The sequence below is a fragment of the Simochromis diagramma genome, unplaced genomic scaffold (genome assembly GCF_900408965.1).
Source record: "Simochromis diagramma unplaced genomic scaffold, fSimDia1.1 OVJJ01000323.1, whole genome shotgun sequence".
Classification (NCBI taxonomy): domain Eukaryota; kingdom Metazoa; phylum Chordata; class Actinopteri; order Cichliformes; family Cichlidae; genus Simochromis; species Simochromis diagramma.
The window spans coordinates 791,936-812,704 of record NW_024386770.1 but is presented as its reverse complement, the minus strand read 5'-3'; the positions used below and the strand labels follow the sequence as shown (position 1 = coordinate 812,704).

Genomic DNA, 20,769 nt, shown 5'->3' with positions numbered 1-20,769 from the left:
TAGAGACACAGCTAAGCAATCATTTGTAAAAGTTTACATTTCTTTGTTATTGAACAGCAGAAATGAGGCTTTTTTGTCAGTGGTCATTGAAAAAAAACCACATCTGACAGCGCTGAACACAACGGTAGACTGGTGTGTAACAATCAAGCGAATACTGCAGAAAATAGAGGTTTTTGATGTAACCTGGTCTCTGAGTACACTGAGACAGCTGCACAGGTCCTTCAGGATGTCCAATGATTGATGTTAATGACCCTCTGAAGTGCCTTTTTGTCTGCCGTGGTGCAGCCAGAGAACCACACTTTGAATGTGAAGCTAAGCTACGTTTATTTGCTTAATAAATTTAAAATTTTGTTTCTTAAAAAAATTAAAAATGAATTTAAAAAATGGTGTAACTGTTTAAACAAAGCACGTTTGTCTTTTTATTAATGATCATTAGTTCTGTTTTTCCTGAGTTTACTTTAACAGATGGATGGAAAAGAAATGAGGGACATTCATTTATTCATTTTATACCGTTATCAGAATCAGAATCGTGTTTATTGGCCAAGTATATGTGCCGACACATACAAGGAATTTGGTTCCGGTAGATGGAGGCTCTCAAACACAGCAATGTAAATCACACACACACACACACACACACACACACACACACACACACACACACACACGCATGTCTATATATACACACATTACACATATACACATGCATACACAACGCTGTGTAAACCAACTATAAATAACTAATCTAAACTTATATACATAGAATACAGAGATGAGGTGGAATGAATACTACAGAATGTACATAAGGTGCAGTTGCAGTCTGGCAGTGGGAGCAGTGTGACAGGTCAGCTGTTTAGGAGGGAGATGGCGAGGGGAAAGAAACTGTTCCTGTGTCGGGTGGTCCTATATCTGTAATCTGGTCTTTAAACTTTCAGGAAACAGTCATACATCCAGGGTGGCGTCTTCAAACAGTTAAACTCAGTTAAAGTCATAAAAACTGAGTGTTTAGTATTTTATGTTTAAATGCTCATCAGCTCAGACAGGAAGTTCTCATGACTGAGCTCAGTAACACGGAGCGTCAGGACGGAGGTTCGATGGCAGGAATGTTGTGGTGTTTCCTCTGTTGTTGTGAATTCTTCATCTGCGCTGAGTCGTCATCTCCAAAATATGGTGAAACTGGACACCGGCAACCGTAACCCCTTCACTGCCGCTGTGCAGATGTTTCCCACGAGGAGAGAATCAGCTGGACCTGAACCTGGACCAGAGTCACACCTGGACCGAGTCCAACACAGACACGAAGTTATTAAAAGATTCCAATATTTTACTGAAAAGCACCCAGAGTGTGTTTCAGCGAATCTCCGTTCAACTCTGATCCACATCCAGCAACAAAGATCATTTCAACATCCCAAACCTTCAGGTTCACATCGAGGCAACCACGGCAACATCCTCAGTTGGCCAACCTCTGCATGTAGCAACTTCTGCCCCAAAACCAAATATCTAAGCACAACATACACGACTACAGCAACACCTGTAACCAGCCTCAGCAACCACAGTGAGAATGCCTGCATATGCAACTAGACCAAATCACAGCAACCCCACCAACTAGTAAAATTTACAACTAAGATGGCAAATATTCCAAAACTAAAAGCAACTAAAGCAAAACAAGCTTATGTAATTGGTGCAACTAGTAACAGTAGCTGCAACCTTAACCACACAAGGCAACCATTGACACAACAGTGTACAATTAAACACAGCAACTTCTGCAGCCAAGCTAACCGCAGCAGCAACAAGATGGGGCAACTCCTGCAACTTAAGCAACTACACCGCGCTCCTGACTGCACCTAACAGTCCCCACTCGGGGCTCACGCACCCGCACACCGGAGTACTCCAAGTACCGTCCCGTTACTCGTGCCGTCGGTCACTTTAACGATCAGACGAGAGGTTAAATCTGGGAGAGCGGAAGGGGAGGTGGAGGAGGTGCTCCTTCCTCAGACGGAGTTAAAATAGTTTCAGGAAACTTTGAGCTGCTTTACTCGAGGTTCCCGAAAAAACTGCGAAGCTTCGCGGGAGGCGCACACGGAGCACCCGGGGGGCCGCACACGGACGGCGACATGTCGGGGAGAACCGGAGCCGCCTGGATGTGACTGGTAGGTGGGGTGTCCCCGCTGCTCCTAAACAACATGCGGCCAGAGCAGCGCGACAGCAGCGGGACACTGCGGAGCCACAGCCGCCGGGAGGGCTCAGAGAGCAGCAGTCACAACTCTGATCATTCACCTCTATCTGCAACCACATGGATCATTTACAACCAATAAATCTTCCGTAAACATATTTAAACGTTACCAGATTGTTGAAACTGTTCCTTAATTATTGATCTCTATTGATTTTATTTGCCATATGTGCAGCTTTACATGATTATTGCTGGGTTATTAATGATATTAATAACTTTAGCTCACACCACTGCTCAGTCCCAGCTCCAGATGTTTATCCTGGGTTTCTACAGTAGCTTAACACGAGTTAAAGTTCAAAATAAGCCCTCTTTATCTTAAACCGGACCTTCACTTCATCATCTGCCTGAAACAAGCAGTTTCATAGAAACGTACAGAATAGCATTGATGCTAATCTATCTTAACCTTTGTGTTTTGACTGTATATTGTATTAACAGCCTGTGAAACCTTTAAACAGCAGAAGCTGAGCCAAAGGGCTTTACTGACAGGACCATTCAAATTCCAGCTCTAAAAAAATCCCAGTTTCAAACTACTACTTTTGTTGTGGAAAGTTAAATTCACTGTGATTTAGTGATCATTAAAATATGTCCAGAATTATCAAATAAGTTATGACACACTGAGAGGTTGCCACATTATTAGTATTGGTATCGGCAATACTGGCCCAATATTTGCTTAATATCAAATAGATACAAAAATATGCACTGTGGCACAGCATTTTAGCCCCTCCCTCTTTAAGCCACTTCTATATTATTGGCTGCCACTCATAAACAGAATGCAAATGGGTGGGGCTTTGCTGCCGGAGATAACCATATAAGGTATTTCTCTGTGTGACTTCTTACAGATCCAGGAGTAGAAAAAACTGCAACATGTTAATGAGTGTTGTGGATAAATCGTCTCAGACATTCTGTAGGTTTGAGTTTCCACCTTGGTCTTCAGAGTTTTTAAATGAAAACAAAGCTGTTTGTTGCTTTCTGTGTTTACACATGTTATTGTTTACTTTTTGTTGATCTTGCTTTGGTTCATTCAAGGAGGATGGAGGGAGAGAAAGAGACGTCTGAGGAGAAGGAGGAGGAAGAGGAGGGGGAGGAGAAGGAGCGTCATCAGGATCACCCCATGGAGGCATCCTCTCTGGACCAGGACCTTCCCATCATGCACTGGGAGGAACTGAGCCAGCGGATAGCTGAGCTGGAGAAACAGGAGCAGGAGCGGAGGGAAAGGTCAAAGGTCAGCTATAGATAATGTTCAGAGTTTGAGGCTCTGTTTCTCAGTCAGTGGGAAAGACTACATTTCCCATGATGCACTTCACTGGACAAAGAAGGAAAAATCAAGCACCAAAACCTGCAGTTCATCTAATGTCCACTAGAGATTCCAGCAGTTAGTTCGATTTTAAAGTAAAAACAAAAACAAGCAAAAACAAGGCGGTTTTTGGTGCGTCGCCTTCTTAGCGACCACCTAGCAACAGCCAGCCACCTTCAGCAGCCACTGGGCAACAGGTTGGGCAGCACACACAATCCGTAGCCAGCTGTGGTTTCCATAGTTTCAGGCTGTAACCTGGAACTAAGCGTTAGAGCCTGAGAGCAGAATCTGCAGGAATACGAGCAGAATTAAACCAGCAGAGCTGAGCGCAGGAAACTGCCCATCTGTAAACAGTGCCGGTTGAAAGAGAAGCTTCACTTCAAATTTTTAGTTTGCTGCTGTTCAGTTGCATTGTGGGAAATGTAGTATCCAGCATGGTTTGCCCCCCCCCTCTGCTCTTTACTTCAGGTCTCTGAGGAGCTTGTTCCTGATAGTCTTTGCCGTTTCCCCTGTTTTTTAATTCGATCCTGAACAGGATGAGATCGTGTTTGTTGTGTCTGAAGAGCCGCTGCCGTAATCCACACCGAGCTAAAACAAGGAGGAGGAGGTGGTTCAACGACCTGGTGTCACAGCTGCATGTTTATACGTTCTCTGGTGACACGACGATCACTCAGAACTTCCCAACATCAGTTTCCTGTTTGCTCTGGGCGACAGCCTCTTATCTGTGCTGCTTTTTGGGCTGATACTCATCACACTTTAGTTTTTACTACATTTCCTGTGATTGGTGAGAATCTGCTGCTGCTGGAGTACTTTTTTCTTTCACCCTTGCTTTGCTGCACAGAAAAATCTGAAACCAGTCTGAGTGGTTTGTTGTCAACATAAACTGTATATAAAAGATGGACGTGACCACTGTGGCGTCACTCACTAAGTTTTGAAAGGCCAACGTTAGTTCATGGTTGGTTTTTAAAGCCAGTAGGAACCATATTTGTAGTTTCATAACAATTTAACATTATTTCACACCTGCAGTTAAACACAGCAACGTCTTCTAATAAACCAACCCCTGCAACCAGCAACACAAAATAGTCTCAGCTTCAGCAACTAAACCAACTGCTGCAACTAGAGCAACAGTGCTACACTAAGTTTTTGTGCAACTGAACCAACAAAACCAGTGCAAAGCCAGCAATGCCTGCAACTAAATGTCAACTTCTGTAACTAAACCAAAATACTGAAACTAAGGCAACCAAACACAGCAACCAATAAGACTAAACCTTTCAGTCCAAGTCCTGGATGCACCTTTAGAGCATCTAGTGGTCATCGGGGGAACTGCAACTTTTGATGCTTCATTTTTCAGTCCTGGATGTTGATGGTTAGTCGTCAGGTGATCGGTGGAGAATTATCCTCAGGTAATGTTGTCTTCCTGCAGAGAGGGGCGGGGCTGAGGACGGAGGGAAATCCAGATGGAGTGTGGAGCAACGTCTGGGGGGAAGAGGAGGAGGAAGACTTCAGGAGGTGTCGAGTGGCAGTTGTTACGTCACGGTAATGAAGCGTCGTGGATAATCTCTGTTTTTTGTTGAGTTCTTGTTTGTTGGTTTGAATCTGTCAAAGTGTTGCCCAGTGAAGACGGTGACCTCGCAGGCCAGCTCGCTCCTACACCGGTGCTCCATCATGCAGGATGGAGGGAGCAACACTTCCCACCGTGAAGCCTCCAGATGCATTTTCATCATCTTTGCAAGAAATTAGCGATGTTTTTGTTTCCAGCATCAAATCGATGCATACGGTCGGATAATTCTTCCAAATTCTGATAATCCGATGACTCAGCAGAACGTTTTCAAATCACGGTAAATTCCAGCTAAAGTTACCGTCCGGTAACGTGTGGCGTCGCGTAAATGATTGTGGTGAGGCAGATGCTGGCGTCAGCCCGTTGCAGGGATATGGTCTTCCTCACAAAGAGGTGAGAAGTTAGTAGCCAGCTCGACTGTAATGGCTACGGGCTGTACTCACTCTGGGGGTCTCTCTTCCTACCACGATAGTAGAATGACACCCCCTAGTGGTGCTGTGCTGTAATAACAGTTGTTACAGACTGACTGCAACATGTTGGCAGTCTGAAGTTATAAGTTCGGTCACCTGGCAACCACTGAGTTTCCGTAGTCACGGGGAGGTTGCCGTCCTGTTTTTATTCGAGCGTGGCCGTGCCGTTACCGTCTGTGGATTCGGCCATGAGTTGCAGCTAGCTGATGACCGTTTCTTCCCCTCTCATTTGTGAAGAAAATAAAGCATTTTATTTGTTTACAGATTTCACAACCACAGAAACCTGCAGCTGTGCTTCATCAACAACAGCGACAGCGAAGAGGAGGAGGAGGGGGCCAATAAAAAGGTGCTTCCTGCTCTGCTTGCTGCAGCGAGTTTCAGGACACAGATCAGGGACAGATTTTACTGCAAATGCAACAAAATGATTCAGAATCTAAGCTTCAGAAGTTTCATGTAGTGAAAGGAGAGTTTGTCTGTTCGTGAAACCTTCCAGTGTTGCTGTTTGTAATCACTGAACATTTTAAGCTTTTGGGATCTGTGAACCTCTAGCAGAGTGGCAGCAAAGCTGGGTGTGGACACAGCTTTTCTCAAAGGATATTTAGACACTGCTAAACATTTGAGAGCAGCAGCCGAGCCAGTGTTACTGCCAGAGATCTGCAGGAGAGTCCGGCCAGAGCAGGAGAACATCAGTTCATCACCAGGCAACAATAAAAATAAAGAACAGCTCGATCACGCGGAAAAATGGGGTCGACCTTTAGAGTTTTCGGAGTCCATTGTACAGAGAGATCAAATTTAAAAAAGAAGCTGAAACACTGATTGGAAGTCACTGAGGGTTAAACGATTAGTTCTCTGGGCTCCATGTGGGAATCCTTTCCTTTGTCTCTGAGTCATTATCAGGCACTAACTCGTGCTCTCACTCGTCACTGTCTGAACACCTGAACAGCTGTCACCAGCAGGGGGCAGCGTTTCTCCAGCGAGTCTTGTTGCTGTTTTTCTGAACCCAGGCTCGCCTTTACCTCACCACTGCCTAATGCTCAGGTTAAATCACAGTCACAAACAGGTGCTATCCACAGTCTGACCTCTGACCTCTGACCCTGTCAGGTCACAAAGGGAACAGGGCACAATGGTTGCCATGCCGCTGGGTTGAAACAGGAAGTGGCCACGGCTCTGAGGACGTTGAGAGACAAGTTGCTGGCCGAACAGAAGGAGGAGGTGAGTCCGAGCCCGAGCCCGACCAGCAGATCGATGACCTGAAGCTCATCTGTGTGTGTGTGTGTGTGTGTTTGCTGCAGCGGCTGGCTGGCAGCAGCTGCGTGGCCCAGCGGAAACATCTGGAGCGCTGGGAGCTGCAGGAACGCTCGCTGCAGCAGCTCGGCAGCTTGAGGGCGTCGCTGGAACGAGACGTTCACGGTACGCAGAGCTTTAACGGAAACACAACGGTGCTGCTCACAGCCTCACATCTGGGTTTCATTTAGAGTCGATCTTTATTTCACAACTTTGTCTCTGTTAGGTTTACGTCCAACAGATTTGTTCTTGAAAATAAAGAAACAAATTTATATATTTGTGTTAATTATATATTTGTCAGTGCGCCCCAGGGTGGCTGTGGCTACAATGTAGCTGCCATCACCAGTGTGTGAATGTGTGGATGACTGAATGTGTAAAGCGCTTTACAAATACAGGCCATTTACCATTTACAGGAAAAGCCAGGCTGGTTTTCTAAGTAATGACATTCCTCATCAGCCTCATAGTGAATCTTTTAGTCTGTCGTGAAGACTTTAAAACTTTGAATAGAAAAGATGTGAAGCTAATCGCAGCTGTCAGTAATCTTTCCACAGCCCTGAGACTTTACTTCCTGTAGAGCCGACTGAAGGCTGTTTTGTGCTGCAGTGAAGGAAACAGGTGCGTTTCATTTATGACACAAGAAAAAAAATCAGAGCTGTGCTGTGAAAAATGGAGCGTTTGATCACAGTTGTCTGGTTTTAATAATCAGACCTGATTGATCTCTCAGCCTCACCTTGTTGTGGCCTCTATCTGACTCTACCGGGCTCAGAAATTTCTTCCACTTTGTTCTGGGGACAAACGCCTCGTGTTAGCCCTCACTCTGCTTTGCTTGTTTTCCAGCTCTGAGCTCTGAGCTGGTGGCCCACCTCCTGGTACGAGACCAGCTGAGGACGAAGCAGGACGCCATGCTGCTGGACGTCCAGGACCTGACCTAACGCCAGAACGGCACGGCGGACGCCTCGCACAGTCTCTGCCCAGTGCTCCTTCTTTCAGCCTCTCTGGGACCAGGCTGACTGCTCGGGCGTGTCAGCCCCTCAGCTGTTTACTGCGTCAGCAACAACCTGCCGGTTCATCTAAACTGACCAATCAGCACCATCCAGAGAAACGACGATGACATGATCCTGGAGGACTCACGTCGGTATTCACAGAAAGGAATAACGTTCATAACAGAGCTCAGATGTTGGAGGGTTTTTTTGGTGAAGTCAGATTCATTCATCGGGACGGCCAATCAGCTGCTGGCTTGTGACAGTTTAAACCGAAGTCTCGGTCGTTGTTCTGACTGCTGACAATCAGGCTTGTTATGTTTCTGTTGTTAGAGCAGCTCGTTCATCTCACAGCAGCTCCGTATGTGACGCCCCGAGTTCATCCTCAGCCTCAAACAATCCTTGGAGCTCATGTTCCTTTAAGGCCCGCCTCTCTATAAGCACACTCTCTTCTGATTGGTCATCTATTAAGTCCCTTGTACGGAAACCTCAGATAATCTTCTTCATGTTTTTCAGCAGGTGACATGTTCATGCAGCATTTTCTCATCATGTTTCCAGGATCACTAAATCGTTCTGCTCCAAAACTGCATGACAGGGGTCTTCATCTGCACCACAGATTTACAGGCTCGGCCTCTGAAAATGAAACTGACATTTTGGGAAAGGTTAGTATATTTTGCTGTGACGTTTGGAGAAAGCTGGAGCTTTTCAAATCTTTTTTGATACCTGTGCTCCTCTAAATGCTCATTTTAAGCCACCGTGGTAGCACGGTGTTATTATCCTCACTCTGTCCTACAAGAGGATTTTTGTGGAGACTTTATGTTCCTCAGAGGATCCATTGTCTTCGTCAAACAGCCTGTAACCGTGTTTTTGCCTTGAGACACAGGTCTTAAAGCTACAGGATGAAATTTGGGAGACATAATCATGGTCAGCAGACCAAAAACAATGACTTTGATAAACCCACGAGTCAAACGTTTGTGGTGAGCGACCCCCTGGAAACCTGCGGTTGCTATCAGTACATGTATATTCCCACCAAGTGGTGATTGGTTGCTGGTTATCACTGGGTGAAAATGGGTTGCAAAGGGAGCGCTGCACCCAAAAACCTCCCTGTGATTGATTTGGTTGCCAAGTTTGCGTTGAAGACAACAACATGTCTGCAAACATTCACACTGAGCCGAGTGGTCGGGAAAGGCAAACAGGAAACTCCTTTAAAGTAAAAGTTGTACCTTACTACTGAAAACAACACATTTCAAAAGGTGCAACTTTTACTGTGGAGGTTTCAGGTTTGTGTTGCACTTTCCTGTTTGCTTTACCACTCGGCTTGTTGGTCGAGTGTTTACAGGAAGAGAAGTCACATCACAGCTGGGAGCGACAGCCTGCCAAACCAACCACAAAGAGGCTTGTCGGTGTCTTCCTCTGAGCTCATCTACCAACCTCCAGCAACCTCACAGTTGGTTAAAACACATTTTTCTGTAGCACCTGGTGGTTGGTAGGTGGTTGCCAACCGGTCTCTAGGCCTGTCCAACTTTGGACCTTAGACAACGAATGTTACTCAGTTCATTTAGAAGATGCATTTTGGTAAAACGGTGTTACTTTACACCGTGCTGAAAGCTCAGTGACTCATCGGTTTAAACATCCTCATCGAAGTCAAATTGGTCAACTTTCTGACTCCTAACATTACGTTCAGATTTGGGAGTTTGGTGATCAAATTTCATCTAAAAAAATCCCATTTTCACATATTTTCTCCAACGCTGTGTTCTCTGAGTTGCGGCGAGACTAATTAAACATAATCAACAAAAGGGATCTAACTTATCTTATTTAAGTTTTATTGTGTTACTTACTGAACTACTTTTACCTGTTACTATAAAAAGGGAACAGCACACAGATATAAGCATGTGGAGTTAAAGAGCTTACATGATATCTTGATTATTGGACATTATACTTAGTTTATGTTTTGTTTTTTAATTAAAGGGGAATTTCACCCAAACTTGATGTCATCATCACATTAAAGCAGAAAATAAATAACTGAAACAACTTCAGACTAACAAAGTTGCGTTTCTGTCACAGTGGTGAAATTCCTCTTTAACTGATGCTAAACTCTTCAGGTACCGTCTGTGATCGCGCTATCGTTGTTTACTTTAAATGTAAGGGAAGAATCCACTGAATATAACCAACTATGTGCCATGATTGCTGCCTTACTTTCATTTTCTTCTTAAAACTAAATGTTTTGCATCTCATCCATCATGTGCTTTAAATAACTCCCTGAATCTGTTTTCATGAGCACAGTAGTGATTTAAACAGTAGTCGAGGATATTTAGCATTGTGCTCTCGTGCCTGTGATAAGAAGCTGAATGTCATTTACATTGAAAGCGATGTACTGTAAAGGGAAATGTGCTTTAAAGTATTTAAAGTCACACTGAAATGTGCTGTTTTGAGGTTGTGGAAGGTTATGACACTGATACAAGGCTGTTCATCATTTCACCGTGACTTTAAGAATATTTGGAGAAGTATTTTAAAATGTAAATAAAATTAACTACAAATATATTTGTATATGTAAACATTAATTCTGAAATATATTTTTAAAAGCAAAACTTAATGATGTCATATTACTGTGCTTTGCTGTAGTTCTTCATATATGTGCATTTCTATGCAGATGATACCCAGGTTTATCTGCAAAGACACAAAATCACTTCTTTTGTTAATTTTAATGCCTTCGAGCAGGAGTGGGGACCTCCAGGCCTCGAGGGCCGGTGTCCTGCAGGTTTTAGATCTCACCCTGGCTCAACACACCTGAATCACATGATTAGTTCATTACCAGCCATTGAAATCGGCTGTGATGGATCAAGGACACATCCTGGAGTTCCACCCCTGTTTTAGACACATAAACACCTGCAGGATAAATTAGGTGTTTTATCTTCAGGCTATTGTATGCAGCCCTAAACATCTTGGTTCTTATCACTTCTATTATTCATAGAGTTTATAGTTAGGTTGGATCAGGTAATGTAAAAAAAATAATCAGAAAAATCATTATTATGATTATTACTTTTGTTCTGGGATTTGCAGGTCATAATAATCCTGGCTCCACTTCTTCCCAAAAAATGAATCAAAGACTTGGTGGTTATGGGAGCAGACAGCTTGTATTGTCAGATCCTGGATCAGTGCATCGGTTGTTTGATGTGGAGCTGCTGTTTCGAGCTCCAGCCCGCACATCTTCAGTCTGAGATGACTATATTAGAAGTATTTCCTTACTATGAAGTCACAGAGATCTGGGAGAAGAAAAAACTGAGATAAACTGTCATACACTGAGCTCGGTGTTAGAAACTTTGGCCGTGTTTAACAGGAGGAGGGGATGTGACAAGAATGAGGAGACCGCGGCTGTTTGAACACTGATCCCGCTGCCGTGTTTGATCACACTCAACACAGCTGATAGTGTTTGGTCTGCCGCTCAGCTCTCTGTTTATTTAGTATTTACTGTATGAATCAGAGCTGATGGTGGTGATGATGGAGGGAAGAGAGCGGACGGGTTGGAGGAGGAGGGGCTGATCCATTCACTTTTCTCTCTAATTAAAGCCTCAGATAACTGGAGGCAGAGCGAGGAGCTGAAAGCTTCAGGATCTCCTCCGGAGGAGAAGGTGAGTGATCCTATCTGCTTCCACACGAGAAGCTTTTTAAAGTCCACTCTGATCAAATTATTTTTAATTCCTTTGAACGTGTAGACTCTGAGGATTTATGAACATAAACCTTTGACTTTCTGGCTGCTTGTAGAAGGCGAGGAGCTCATTAGTTGAAATGTGTGACTGATTTTATCTCGGGTCGTGTGGAGGACAGTTCATCACAATTACAGGAGAGTTGGCGTCGAGCTAATTTGTATATCCAGCATCCAAATACTTCATTCAGTCAGCAATAAAAAGTAAAGACATTAAAACATCCTAATAAATTCAACAAATATTGGGTGGCATCAACATTTAAACTTGAGACATTAAAATATTTTATGTCTACTCTGAATTATTCAAACCTCGGCTGCTCGTGTAAAATCATTGGCGCTGTGAGCACCTCCTCCTCCTCTTCCTCCTCGCCCGCTGCAGTCCCTGTATTGGGTTTCATTCCTGCAGTTGTGGCTGAATGAACGCTGATCAATTATTTACAGAGAAGCTGAAGGTCAGGAGAGAGACCCAGAGAGACCCTTTGGGCCCGAAACAGAGACTTCTTAACCACAAGTCTACCAAAAAAAGCCGGAGGTGGAAGCTCAAAGGACGACAGGCTCTGATCCACTGATGCTCGGAAGATGAAGTACTAGAAACAGAATCAATTTCAGGCCAGACTCGCTTCAAATCTTTCAAACGCACCCTTAAATTTCCGTGGACCAGGAATGTCTTCATGGAAATCAGGCACCAGCTGACAGCTGCTGTCAGCTTCTGTCAGTTAATACCATCACAGGTGAGTCCACAAACATACAGACTGGATTTAATCCTCTGCTTGCCTCCAGATGAGATGGTGTGTTTGCTCACTTAGTAATGAATGATTGCTATAACTGATCATAATGAGAGTGATAAATTATAAAGACCCTTCATTCAATTATAATGACAGCAACTTACATTTCCTTCTTTTAATTATAAAGAAGAATAAAAAAACAATATAACCCCAACAAACGTTGTGTAAATAACAAACGAATGCAATGATTTGCAAAGCTGTTAAACCCATATTTTACTCACAACAGAACAAAGAAAACATAAAAAGTTTAAACTGAGACTGTTTCATGAAAGATGTAATGGCAGCAACACATCTGTAAAAAGTTGGAACAGACTCATGTTTCCACTGTGCATCAGTCTGTAAACGTTTGAGAGCTAAAGCAGCTGCTGGGCTCACAGAGGAACGCTGTCCTGTTCTGGTTTGATGGAGGTTTCTAGCTGCTCAGCAGTCCTGGCTGCATGCATCGATTGTGCATGCAGCATATGAATGCATAGATTAGTGTGTAATTGTGTATTCTGAAAAAGTAGCCAACATGGAGATTGCTGTTCTATCCGTTCATGCTTTAAAATATGTGGCTAAACACTGGCTGCAAAGTTTATAGTTCATTATTACTTTTACTAATATGGCTAAAAGCAGCTAACAGAGAGTTACAGCAGATAACACAGACTAACTGCAGCTAACAGAGGCTAAAAGTAGTGAACAGCAAGCAACACCAGCAAAAAAAAATAGCACTAAAAGAGGCTAACAGAGGCTAACAGCAGCTAACAAAGGTCAGTGGAATCTAACAGAGGCTAACAGCAGCTAACAAAGGTCAGTGGAATCTAACAGAGGCTAACAGCAGCTAACAAAGGTCAGTGGAATCTAACAGAGGCTAACAGCAGCTAACAAAGGTCAGTGGAATCTAACAGAGGCTAACAGCAGCTAACAAAGGTCAGTGGAATCTAACAGAGGCTAACAGCAGCTAACAAAGGTCAGTGGAATCTAACAGAGGCTAACAGCAGCTAATGGAGGCTAACAGCAGCACACTGATTTAAAAAAAAGTTAAGGATGTTCTCTACAATTCACCTCGGTATTATTGTCCTTGTACAGAAGTGAGCTTTACTGTCTTTACGGATCTTATCAGGCTGCTTTCACAACTTTTACAGCCTCTTCCAGGGTAATTAGATGTGGCCATATACTGAGAGGTGAGGTAAACAGCAGACTGACAGCCCACACTTACTACAGACGAACAGCTGTTTGCCCTACTGTGGCCACCATACCTACCCTTGAGTTGCCCTTGCCCACAGAGATTTCGCATAAGTCGCATAAGTCAGAGTAGTACAAACATTAGATGGTTACCTAGGCAACCAGAGCATGTCCTATGAATGCCCAGCGTGACAGTGTAACCACCCATCAGCAAATCAAATCACTTCCTCTGTGGATGATCCATAATTAAAGGATGAGAGTAGAACTTCATGCAACAATAACTTCAAGGTAGCCCAGCCCAAAACTTGCCCTGACTTCTGTGACTCTAATGGGACAATGGTAAAGATCTAAAGGTAACTGAGACCATGAATTCATCAGAGTGCTGTACAGTGGACTCATTTGCTTCTCCTTCTCCTTATAATTATGTCAGCTGGTGTAGCAAAATAAATATCAGATCAATACAGTAAAAATATTTGCATTATACACTCAGACTAATTTTTAAAAGCAGACTGATCACCAAAATCATTTATTTTCTGGGGATCATGAATGCTCTCGTAAATTTCATGATAACCTATCTGATAGGTCCTGTTTGGAATAAAGGGCCAGATTTACTAAATGAGGCAAAAATAGGAGCACTTGGTTTTACAGATGATTTACAAAAGTTGCTTTTTCTAAACACAGTTAAAGTTATTTTCAGCATGACATGCCTAATCTGCCAAAACCTGCATGATTTGGTTTGTTAAAAGGAATCAGAAAAGTACATAAGTAAAGGTCACAGACACTCTCATGTTGACCACAATAATGAAAATAAGGAGAAGCAGCGAAAAGAAAAACTTTCTGCACCTGAACTGGAGGTCCTAGTTGACCGAAACAACATGTTTATTGAAAATCTGAGCGTTCAGTCTGGCTGTCAGAGAGCTATTCTTTTTTAGAAAGGGTGAATGCAGTGCAGCTCCACTGAAGACGTTAAGAAAGGTGAAATGATTAAGGCGACTCACAAGACCAAAAACTGTGTACAACAAGGTGTCAGCAGAGGAGACGGTTGTAGGTCCTGTGGGTGAAGTACCAAAACAGTCAACACTCATTGGTTCAGATCTGAACAGGTAACAGGAGTTACCTGTTACAGAGCTGGCAGCTGCAGTGTTGAGCTCGAAGAGTTTTCTTCTTCTTCGGCCATGTTCTCTCAATAATGCGCACACTTGGTTTGTTGCTTACTTTTCCCTTTTTCTTTATCGACAGCAACACCGGAGGGAAAAAACATACATTCATTTTTGCAGTTCGCGCTTCAAAACATCCGGAACAAGAAGTGAAGTCACCTATAATCACCAAAATAAAATCATTTCCAAAATAAGATGACAATCAGAAAACGTCTTTTACAAAATAAGATAAATTAATATATTTACTTATGAGAACACAAATCTAACATGCAGCATCTGGTTTAGCAAAAATCGGTGGCTCAACAAGCCACACGTGAAATACTGTGGACTCACCTGAAGACCAACCATCTCCGTACTTTCTATCCTGCAGGTTTTTAAAATGTTTGTTATTCTGGAAAATGAAGACTTTGTGAACAGACCCTGGATGCTTTGCTACAGTGTTGTAATAATGTACATAATGTTTACGGATTCGGAGACTATTTGCACATTAACTGAGTGTGTGTGCTTCTTATTACACAACCCACACTCAGTTTCACATGGGACAATTAAAAATACATGTGTTCTGTCAATTACTCCAAAGATGGGAATCCTGCTTAACCGGCTAAAGGGCGTGCCCGGAAAGACACATACTCTGAACTCTTCTCGTCAGTCACATCGAGACCAGGCCATATTTGAGACCAGGCCATATTTGGGACCAGGCCATATTTGGGACCAGGCCATATTTGAGACCAGGCCATATTTGAGACCAGGCAAATGGAAACAAAGGCAGTCTTTAATCTCTGCAATGCCTCCACACAGCAATAACTGCCATCACATCAAGCTTTTTTCCGGCGTTGAATATCCCTGCAAATAGCAATAAAACAGGTGTTGTGAAAGTTAGTAAATCCAACTGTGTGCTTGATTGAAGTATTCTTCTCTCTATAGTTTTGATCTTGACAAAGGAAGTCCCAGAAATCCATATCTAACAGAGTCAGTTGCAAAAATCCCAGAGTTCCCACCTCTAACACAGAATATTGTCAATCTCAGCAAAACCACGTTTGTGCTGGTGCAACACACTAAACGTCTTCATATGTTAGCTTGTAATCAAGTCGCTTCTATTTTGACCTCACACTTCTTCTTTTATAAGATTTATATTTGATCATTTTAAACAGTTAAAAATTCCGAAACACAAACTTGACCCTAAGATGTGTACTGACACTCTGATCGCTGTTCAGAGGTTAAAGAACAATCTGCACGTGGAACCATTAATAGCTCAACTAATAAACATGGAATATACTCTAAAAATAACACCCCGTACTTCAGCTGTTTCCTCTCAGAGACTTTGTGTTTTTACACGAAGCCACTATAATGTGCAGTATATAAATTCAAAGTAGAGCTCACAGCTGAGTTTCTACCCTACTGTATACTGACTTTAATCATAAATATACATGACTCAGCCATTTGAGCAGCTGTGCACGGGGCGTCTTGACCCGCACTTCTTCAGTTATTGTGACACGGGCTTTAAAAAAACCTGACCCCAACATAGAACAGACCACCAGCCTGCTGTACGAATGGTCTGGAAAGTTTCATTAATGATTGAGGGGCTAATTGAGCGAGACAGAGTCTTCATCAGCATAACGTTGGTGGTACATTCTGAACAACCTTTCCCGAGAATAATGAGGCAATAAGGCTGTGTTTTCTTTGCTCTCTTTCCCTCTCTTGTCACAGAGACATGGATCAGTCAACATTGAGCCGAGACCGAGGATGGATAGATGGCTAGCTAGATAGCACCTGAAGAGGAAGGAGCTGAGATGATGCCAGACAAGCCTGAACTAATCCTCTTCTGCCACAAATAGCCTCAGCGGTTCATCATGGGGTTGAGTCAAACCTCAAGCATCACCCCAGACATCAGCTTGCTGGCGGCAGTTGTGGCGAGCAACCATCTCAACACGTCAGGCACCTCGCACACCTCGACACTCCCTCTGCCTTCATGCAGTATCGATGAATCCTACAAATATGTCTTCCTACCCGTCTGCTACTCGCTGACCTTCCTTTTCAGCCTTACCCTCAACTCAGTGGTGCTCCTGCGCTCCTGCTGCCATCATGGACGTCGTTGGAACACTTCACTGATCTATATGGTGAACTTGGCCACCACTGACCTGATGTACGGCCTGTCTCTGCCCTTCCTGGTGGCAAGCTATGTGCTGAGGGACTGCTGGGTGTTTGGAGACTTCATGTGCCGCCTCGTACGCTTCCTGTTCTACTTCAATCTCTACTGCTCCATCTTCTTCCTTACCTGCATCTCTGTGCACAGGTAGGACAGCCTAGAAACAGAAAATGAAAATGTAAAAGTTTGTCTTCCGCATAAATGTTGTCTAAACTTTAACCAAAATACCAGAAAATCTGCACAATAAATACAAATAAATGAAGGTTTTGTGAATATTTGGATTTAATGTAAGACTTTGTGAGTTTAATTTAAGTTTCCTGTCACGACCAACTCTCAGAGTTTACCAAGAGTTGGTTGTGGCAGATTTTCAGTTGGTGCCATTAAAGCTCAAGTTAAAGTTGGCTTGATGGCATCTTGCTGCTTTTTGTTGTTTATCAAATTGTTTTGTAATCGTTGTTATTATGAGACTGGTTTAGTAACTCAAATATCCAGCTCCTCCCCCTTTGTTTCCAGCTCATAACCAGAAGCACACTTTCACCGACACTACAAACAAATAATTACTGCTCATATTATTTCCTGGTAATGTTAATTTTTGATGGATTTCTCATCTTTGCTATTTGAACTTTGACTGGCTAACAGGAAATTAGCAAGCTATCAGATTCTTCTGATCTTTGAGCCCATCGGAAGTTGATCAGATGTTTGCAACAGGTGAGCTGATGGGTTTGACCTCAAAGCTTGTGATCAAAATAAACTGCCGACCTAACCAAAAGCCATTCTGTTAAAGAGCCACATAATTGTTCAGTAGGTTTGAATGGGTAAGCTTCAGCTGATAATTCGACCCCTGATAATCTGAACCTGACATCATTGTCATCAGTCCATACTAAATAAAGGCTAGTTCTCATTTGCTCCATTAGCTCACTACCTCTAAGGTAGGTGTGGTTTATCTGGTTAGTTTGTTAGCGGGATCACCTGATATGTTGCAGTCAGATTTGCATAAAAATACTATTTATGTGAAAGGTTGGCTTATACGTTAGTAATCAGGTGCTGAACTGAGATGAGAGGCTGTTTCCTTTCAGATCAACTCTTCTATGGATTTTTGACTTTCTGAGTTTTCTGTTATTTCTGTTTGACACATGGCTGAAAACAGTTTACATGAACCTCAGTGTAAATGCTGAATAAGCAGAGGTTAAACTGATGGACTGAACTGACCACTAGTCGTCTCTCCACAGGTATCTGGGGATCTGTCATCCAATGAGGACCATCACACTGGAAAGTAAGCGGGTGGTGAAGGGGATCTGCGCATTAGTTTGGGTGGTGGTCTTCATTCTCACCTGCCCCATCTTCAGGTTCGCCCAGACCGGATACGTTAGGCGCAGAGCTGGTGAGGCTGTTGAGCCTGGAGAAGGGAGCGATTATGGGAACAGAACTGGAGACCAGGTCGGCGAGGAGTACATAAACTGCTGGGATGATGCCATAGATAAGGAGTTTGCAGACTACGTCCCATATGGCATTGTTCTCCACCTTCTAGGTTTCTTTGTGCCCTTTGTCATCATTGCCTGGTGCTACTCCCACGTGGTCCGGACAATATTTCAGACCCTGCGCTCTCCTCCCAGTTCAATAGAGGGTGGCGAGGATGGACCAGTGGGTGACGGGTCTGTGGAAGGAGTTCGAGGGCGCGAGAGAACCTCCGTCTCTATTTCTGGCTCACAGTACTCACACTACATCCGCCGGCGGCGGAAATCCATTAAAACCATTGTCACTATCACACTGCTGTTTGCACTCTGCTTCCTACCCTTCCATGTGACTCGCACGCTCTTCCTGCTCCTGCGGCGGGGACAGCTTGGCGGCTGCAATGCCATGAAGACCGTCTCCATCTGCTACAAGGTCACCAGACCTTTGGCCTCCTGCAACGCATGGCTCAATGCTCTGCTCTACTTCCTCACGGGCGATAAAGGTGGCCCCAGCTGCTGGCCAGCCGAACGCACCATCCATCGAGACCGCCGGAACGGCTCCCTCTGGTGGCCGCTGAAGATCCTCAAAAGAGATGGAGTGGGAGAAGACGATCACGAGGTGGCCGAGAGGGTTGAAAGGGAGGTGCACATAGAGAACGAGTCCAAGTCCTCCAGAGTTATCTTCTAGGATGCCATAGATCCTCAGTGGGTTACAGGCCATGTGGGATTGCTGTTTTTGATTTGAGGATGTCTACAGACTCCCCAATGCACCACACATGGCATCGGTAATTTCTTAAGAAGAAGCATTTCCAACTTGTTAAAGCATAGAACTTTTTCAAAAACTGCAGCGATACCTGGCCAGACGTTGTTACCAGTCAGTCTGAACACTGGAATTGTTTGTAAAAATGAAAACAGTGACAAACTGATGGAGGAGATGGTGTCTATTTCAAATATTCTGTAACTGAATTGTAAACAAAGCTGTCAAATTGTTAAGTCCCAACAACAGAAACTCTGATATATTTATTCTTAATTTAGTGATTTGAGCTCCTGATGATTTCATGACCAGCAGCAAAGTGAGCTTGGTTCCTCCCCACTATTGCCAAGTGGTGCTTATATGGGATGATCTGATTGTTGAGGTCCTTTCTTTAAAATAGTAGGCTATTTACGTTAAGTGCATTAAGAGGAGCTTTTCCATGTTGATTTGCCCGTCGATACTCTCAGTATGGATGATTCTGAAATGATTAGCTACCTGCATTAATCTGTTTTTATTTATTGTATTTATTTCTTTGACTCGCAGGCAGCCGCTCTCGAGCCCTGTAGTGGCTTTCACAAAGCAGAAACATTTCACTTCACACAGGAGGGAGGGACAATTTTTTGCTTTTAACGAATAAATCAAGAATTTCATCAATTCACAGCTGTATCGTCAAAGCTTGAAGGGAGGGCGGCTCGCGCCTTTCTCCTTCTGCCTTCCTTCGACAGTCCAAACACATGTATGCCTGGCTGTCTCATTGTGCTACACCTGCCCAGGTGCATGTCACCTTTGACAGCTGGGATAGGGTTGTGACCACAGCGGCGCTGCTTTGGATAAGTAGAAAAAAACAGATGGATGGGTTTGCAATGTTGAAAATACATATGAATCCTTTTTTATGTACTTTAATCTCTCAGAAAAAAGGCAGAGAAGAAAAATATTTGTACATGAATCCACTGAAGGCCAAATTTGATTAAAGCTGCATGTTAAATATCTGTGAAATATGTTGAATTTTAAACAATAAGCATACAGATCATACGGACACAGAGTCCTGACCAATCAGTAGAAACTGCTGTGTCCGTTTTAGTCAAACTGAAATACTTCCAGTTTAGAAACACACTGTGTTTTCAGCACTGACGAGTTATTAACATTTTAAAGTGACCATTATGATTTTATGCTGTGAGGACTTTTGCACCTGCTGACTGCAGCCGTGCCGGCCCGGCTGTTTGGATGGATCTCCTTCAGAGGCACGCGCTGCAGCTTCCTGTCATGTTGTCCAGCCTGGGTCACTCTGTGATATCACACCTCATTTCTTTGATGTGTTTGTGGGACTTTGTCTGGATTAAAGTGGGTTGTTGAACTCAGCTCTCTGTGCGGCCTTGTTTGTGGATCTGTCTTTGCTCAGAAATGTTTAATCAGCTTTTTCAGAGACAAATCAGCCGGGCTTCTGCTGACATCATACAATAACTAATACTAAGCAGCCTTCATGTCATCACTGTTATTTATTACACTCAGTTTTAGATTCTGGGTGAAACATCAGCTTTCATACAAAGTCCAGCTGAGGCTGACAGGATACTAAACTGGTGACTGAGTGGTGTCACTGCACAGGAACACGTCTCCAAAACATCCCAGACATAATCAAGCAATTGTGTTTTCACTGTTAAACAAATGTTAACCTCAAACTATCATCAGAGAAACAAAGGGTAAATCAGAGGCAGCGGTTTCCCTCTCTGTGTTCATCTTTCACTCATGTTCCAAATGTGCTGCAAATACATCTTCACATCACCAAAATCAGAAGAAAGTGG

At 43.5% G+C, this 20,769-nt stretch overlaps 2 protein-coding genes across 7 annotated transcripts; both read left to right on the top strand.

The window, feature by feature from the left end:
- Positions 1–1,679: 1,679 nt before the first annotated feature.
- Positions 1,680–10,371, top strand: LOC120737804 (schwannomin-interacting protein 1-like). Of its 4 annotated transcripts, XM_040038669.1 has the most exons (8): positions 1,680–2,144; positions 3,064–3,128; positions 3,251–3,446; positions 4,942–5,054; positions 5,811–5,892; positions 6,648–6,758; positions 6,839–6,956; positions 7,668–10,371. In XM_040038669.1, exons 3-8 carry the CDS (start codon positions 3,255–3,257, stop codon positions 7,760–7,762), a joined length of 711 nt encoding a protein of 236 aa, XP_039894603.1. In that variant the 5' UTR covers positions 1,680–2,144; positions 3,064–3,128; positions 3,251–3,254; the 3' UTR covers positions 7,763–10,371. The 4 variants fall into 4 exon arrangements, with proteins under 4 accessions (XP_039894603.1, XP_039894612.1, XP_039894621.1 ...); XM_040038678.1 differs by lacking the exon at positions 3,064–3,128 and having other exon boundaries at positions 1,682–2,144; XM_040038687.1 differs by lacking the exon at positions 1,680–2,144 and having other exon boundaries at positions 2,178–3,128.
- LOC120737696 (P2Y purinoceptor 3-like) lies at positions 8,366–20,328 on the top strand. 3 transcript variants are annotated; one of them, XM_040038535.1, is made up of 5 exons: positions 8,366–8,472; positions 11,378–11,439; positions 11,955–12,244; positions 16,327–16,912; positions 17,995–20,328. In XM_040038535.1, the coding sequence occupies exons 4-5, from the start codon at positions 16,470–16,472 to the stop codon at positions 18,902–18,904; spliced, it is 1,353 nt and encodes a 450-aa protein (XP_039894469.1). In that variant the 5' UTR covers positions 8,366–8,472; positions 11,378–11,439; positions 11,955–12,244; positions 16,327–16,469; the 3' UTR covers positions 18,905–20,328. The 3 variants fall into 3 exon arrangements, with proteins under 3 accessions (XP_039894469.1, XP_039894470.1, XP_039894473.1); XM_040038536.1 differs by lacking the exon at positions 11,955–12,244; XM_040038539.1 differs by lacking the exons at positions 11,378–11,439; positions 11,955–12,244 and having other exon boundaries at positions 8,372–8,472.
- The last annotated feature ends 441 nt before the right edge of the window (positions 20,329–20,769 follow it).

Bases quoted from the DNA above. Each gene is read 5' to 3' on its own strand.
- LOC120737804 (XM_040038659.1), top strand. From the start codon at position 3,168: ATGAAAACAAAGCTGTTTGTTGCTTTCTGTGTTTACACATGTTATTGT. The intron at 3,447-4,941 runs GTCAGCTATAGA...GTCTTCCTGCAG, and splicing joins AGCGGAGGGAAAGGTCAAAG to AGAGGGGCGGGGCTGAGGAC. The intron at 6,759-6,838 runs GTGAGTCCGAGC...TGTTTGCTGCAG, and splicing joins TGGCCGAACAGAAGGAGGAG to CGGCTGGCTGGCAGCAGCTG.
- LOC120737696 (XM_040038536.1), top strand. From the start codon at position 16,470: ATGGGGTTGAGTCAAACCTCAAGCATCACCCCAGACATCAGCTTGCTG. The intron at 16,913-17,994 runs GTAGGACAGCCT...GTCTCTCCACAG, and splicing joins ACCTGCATCTCTGTGCACAG to GTATCTGGGGATCTGTCATC.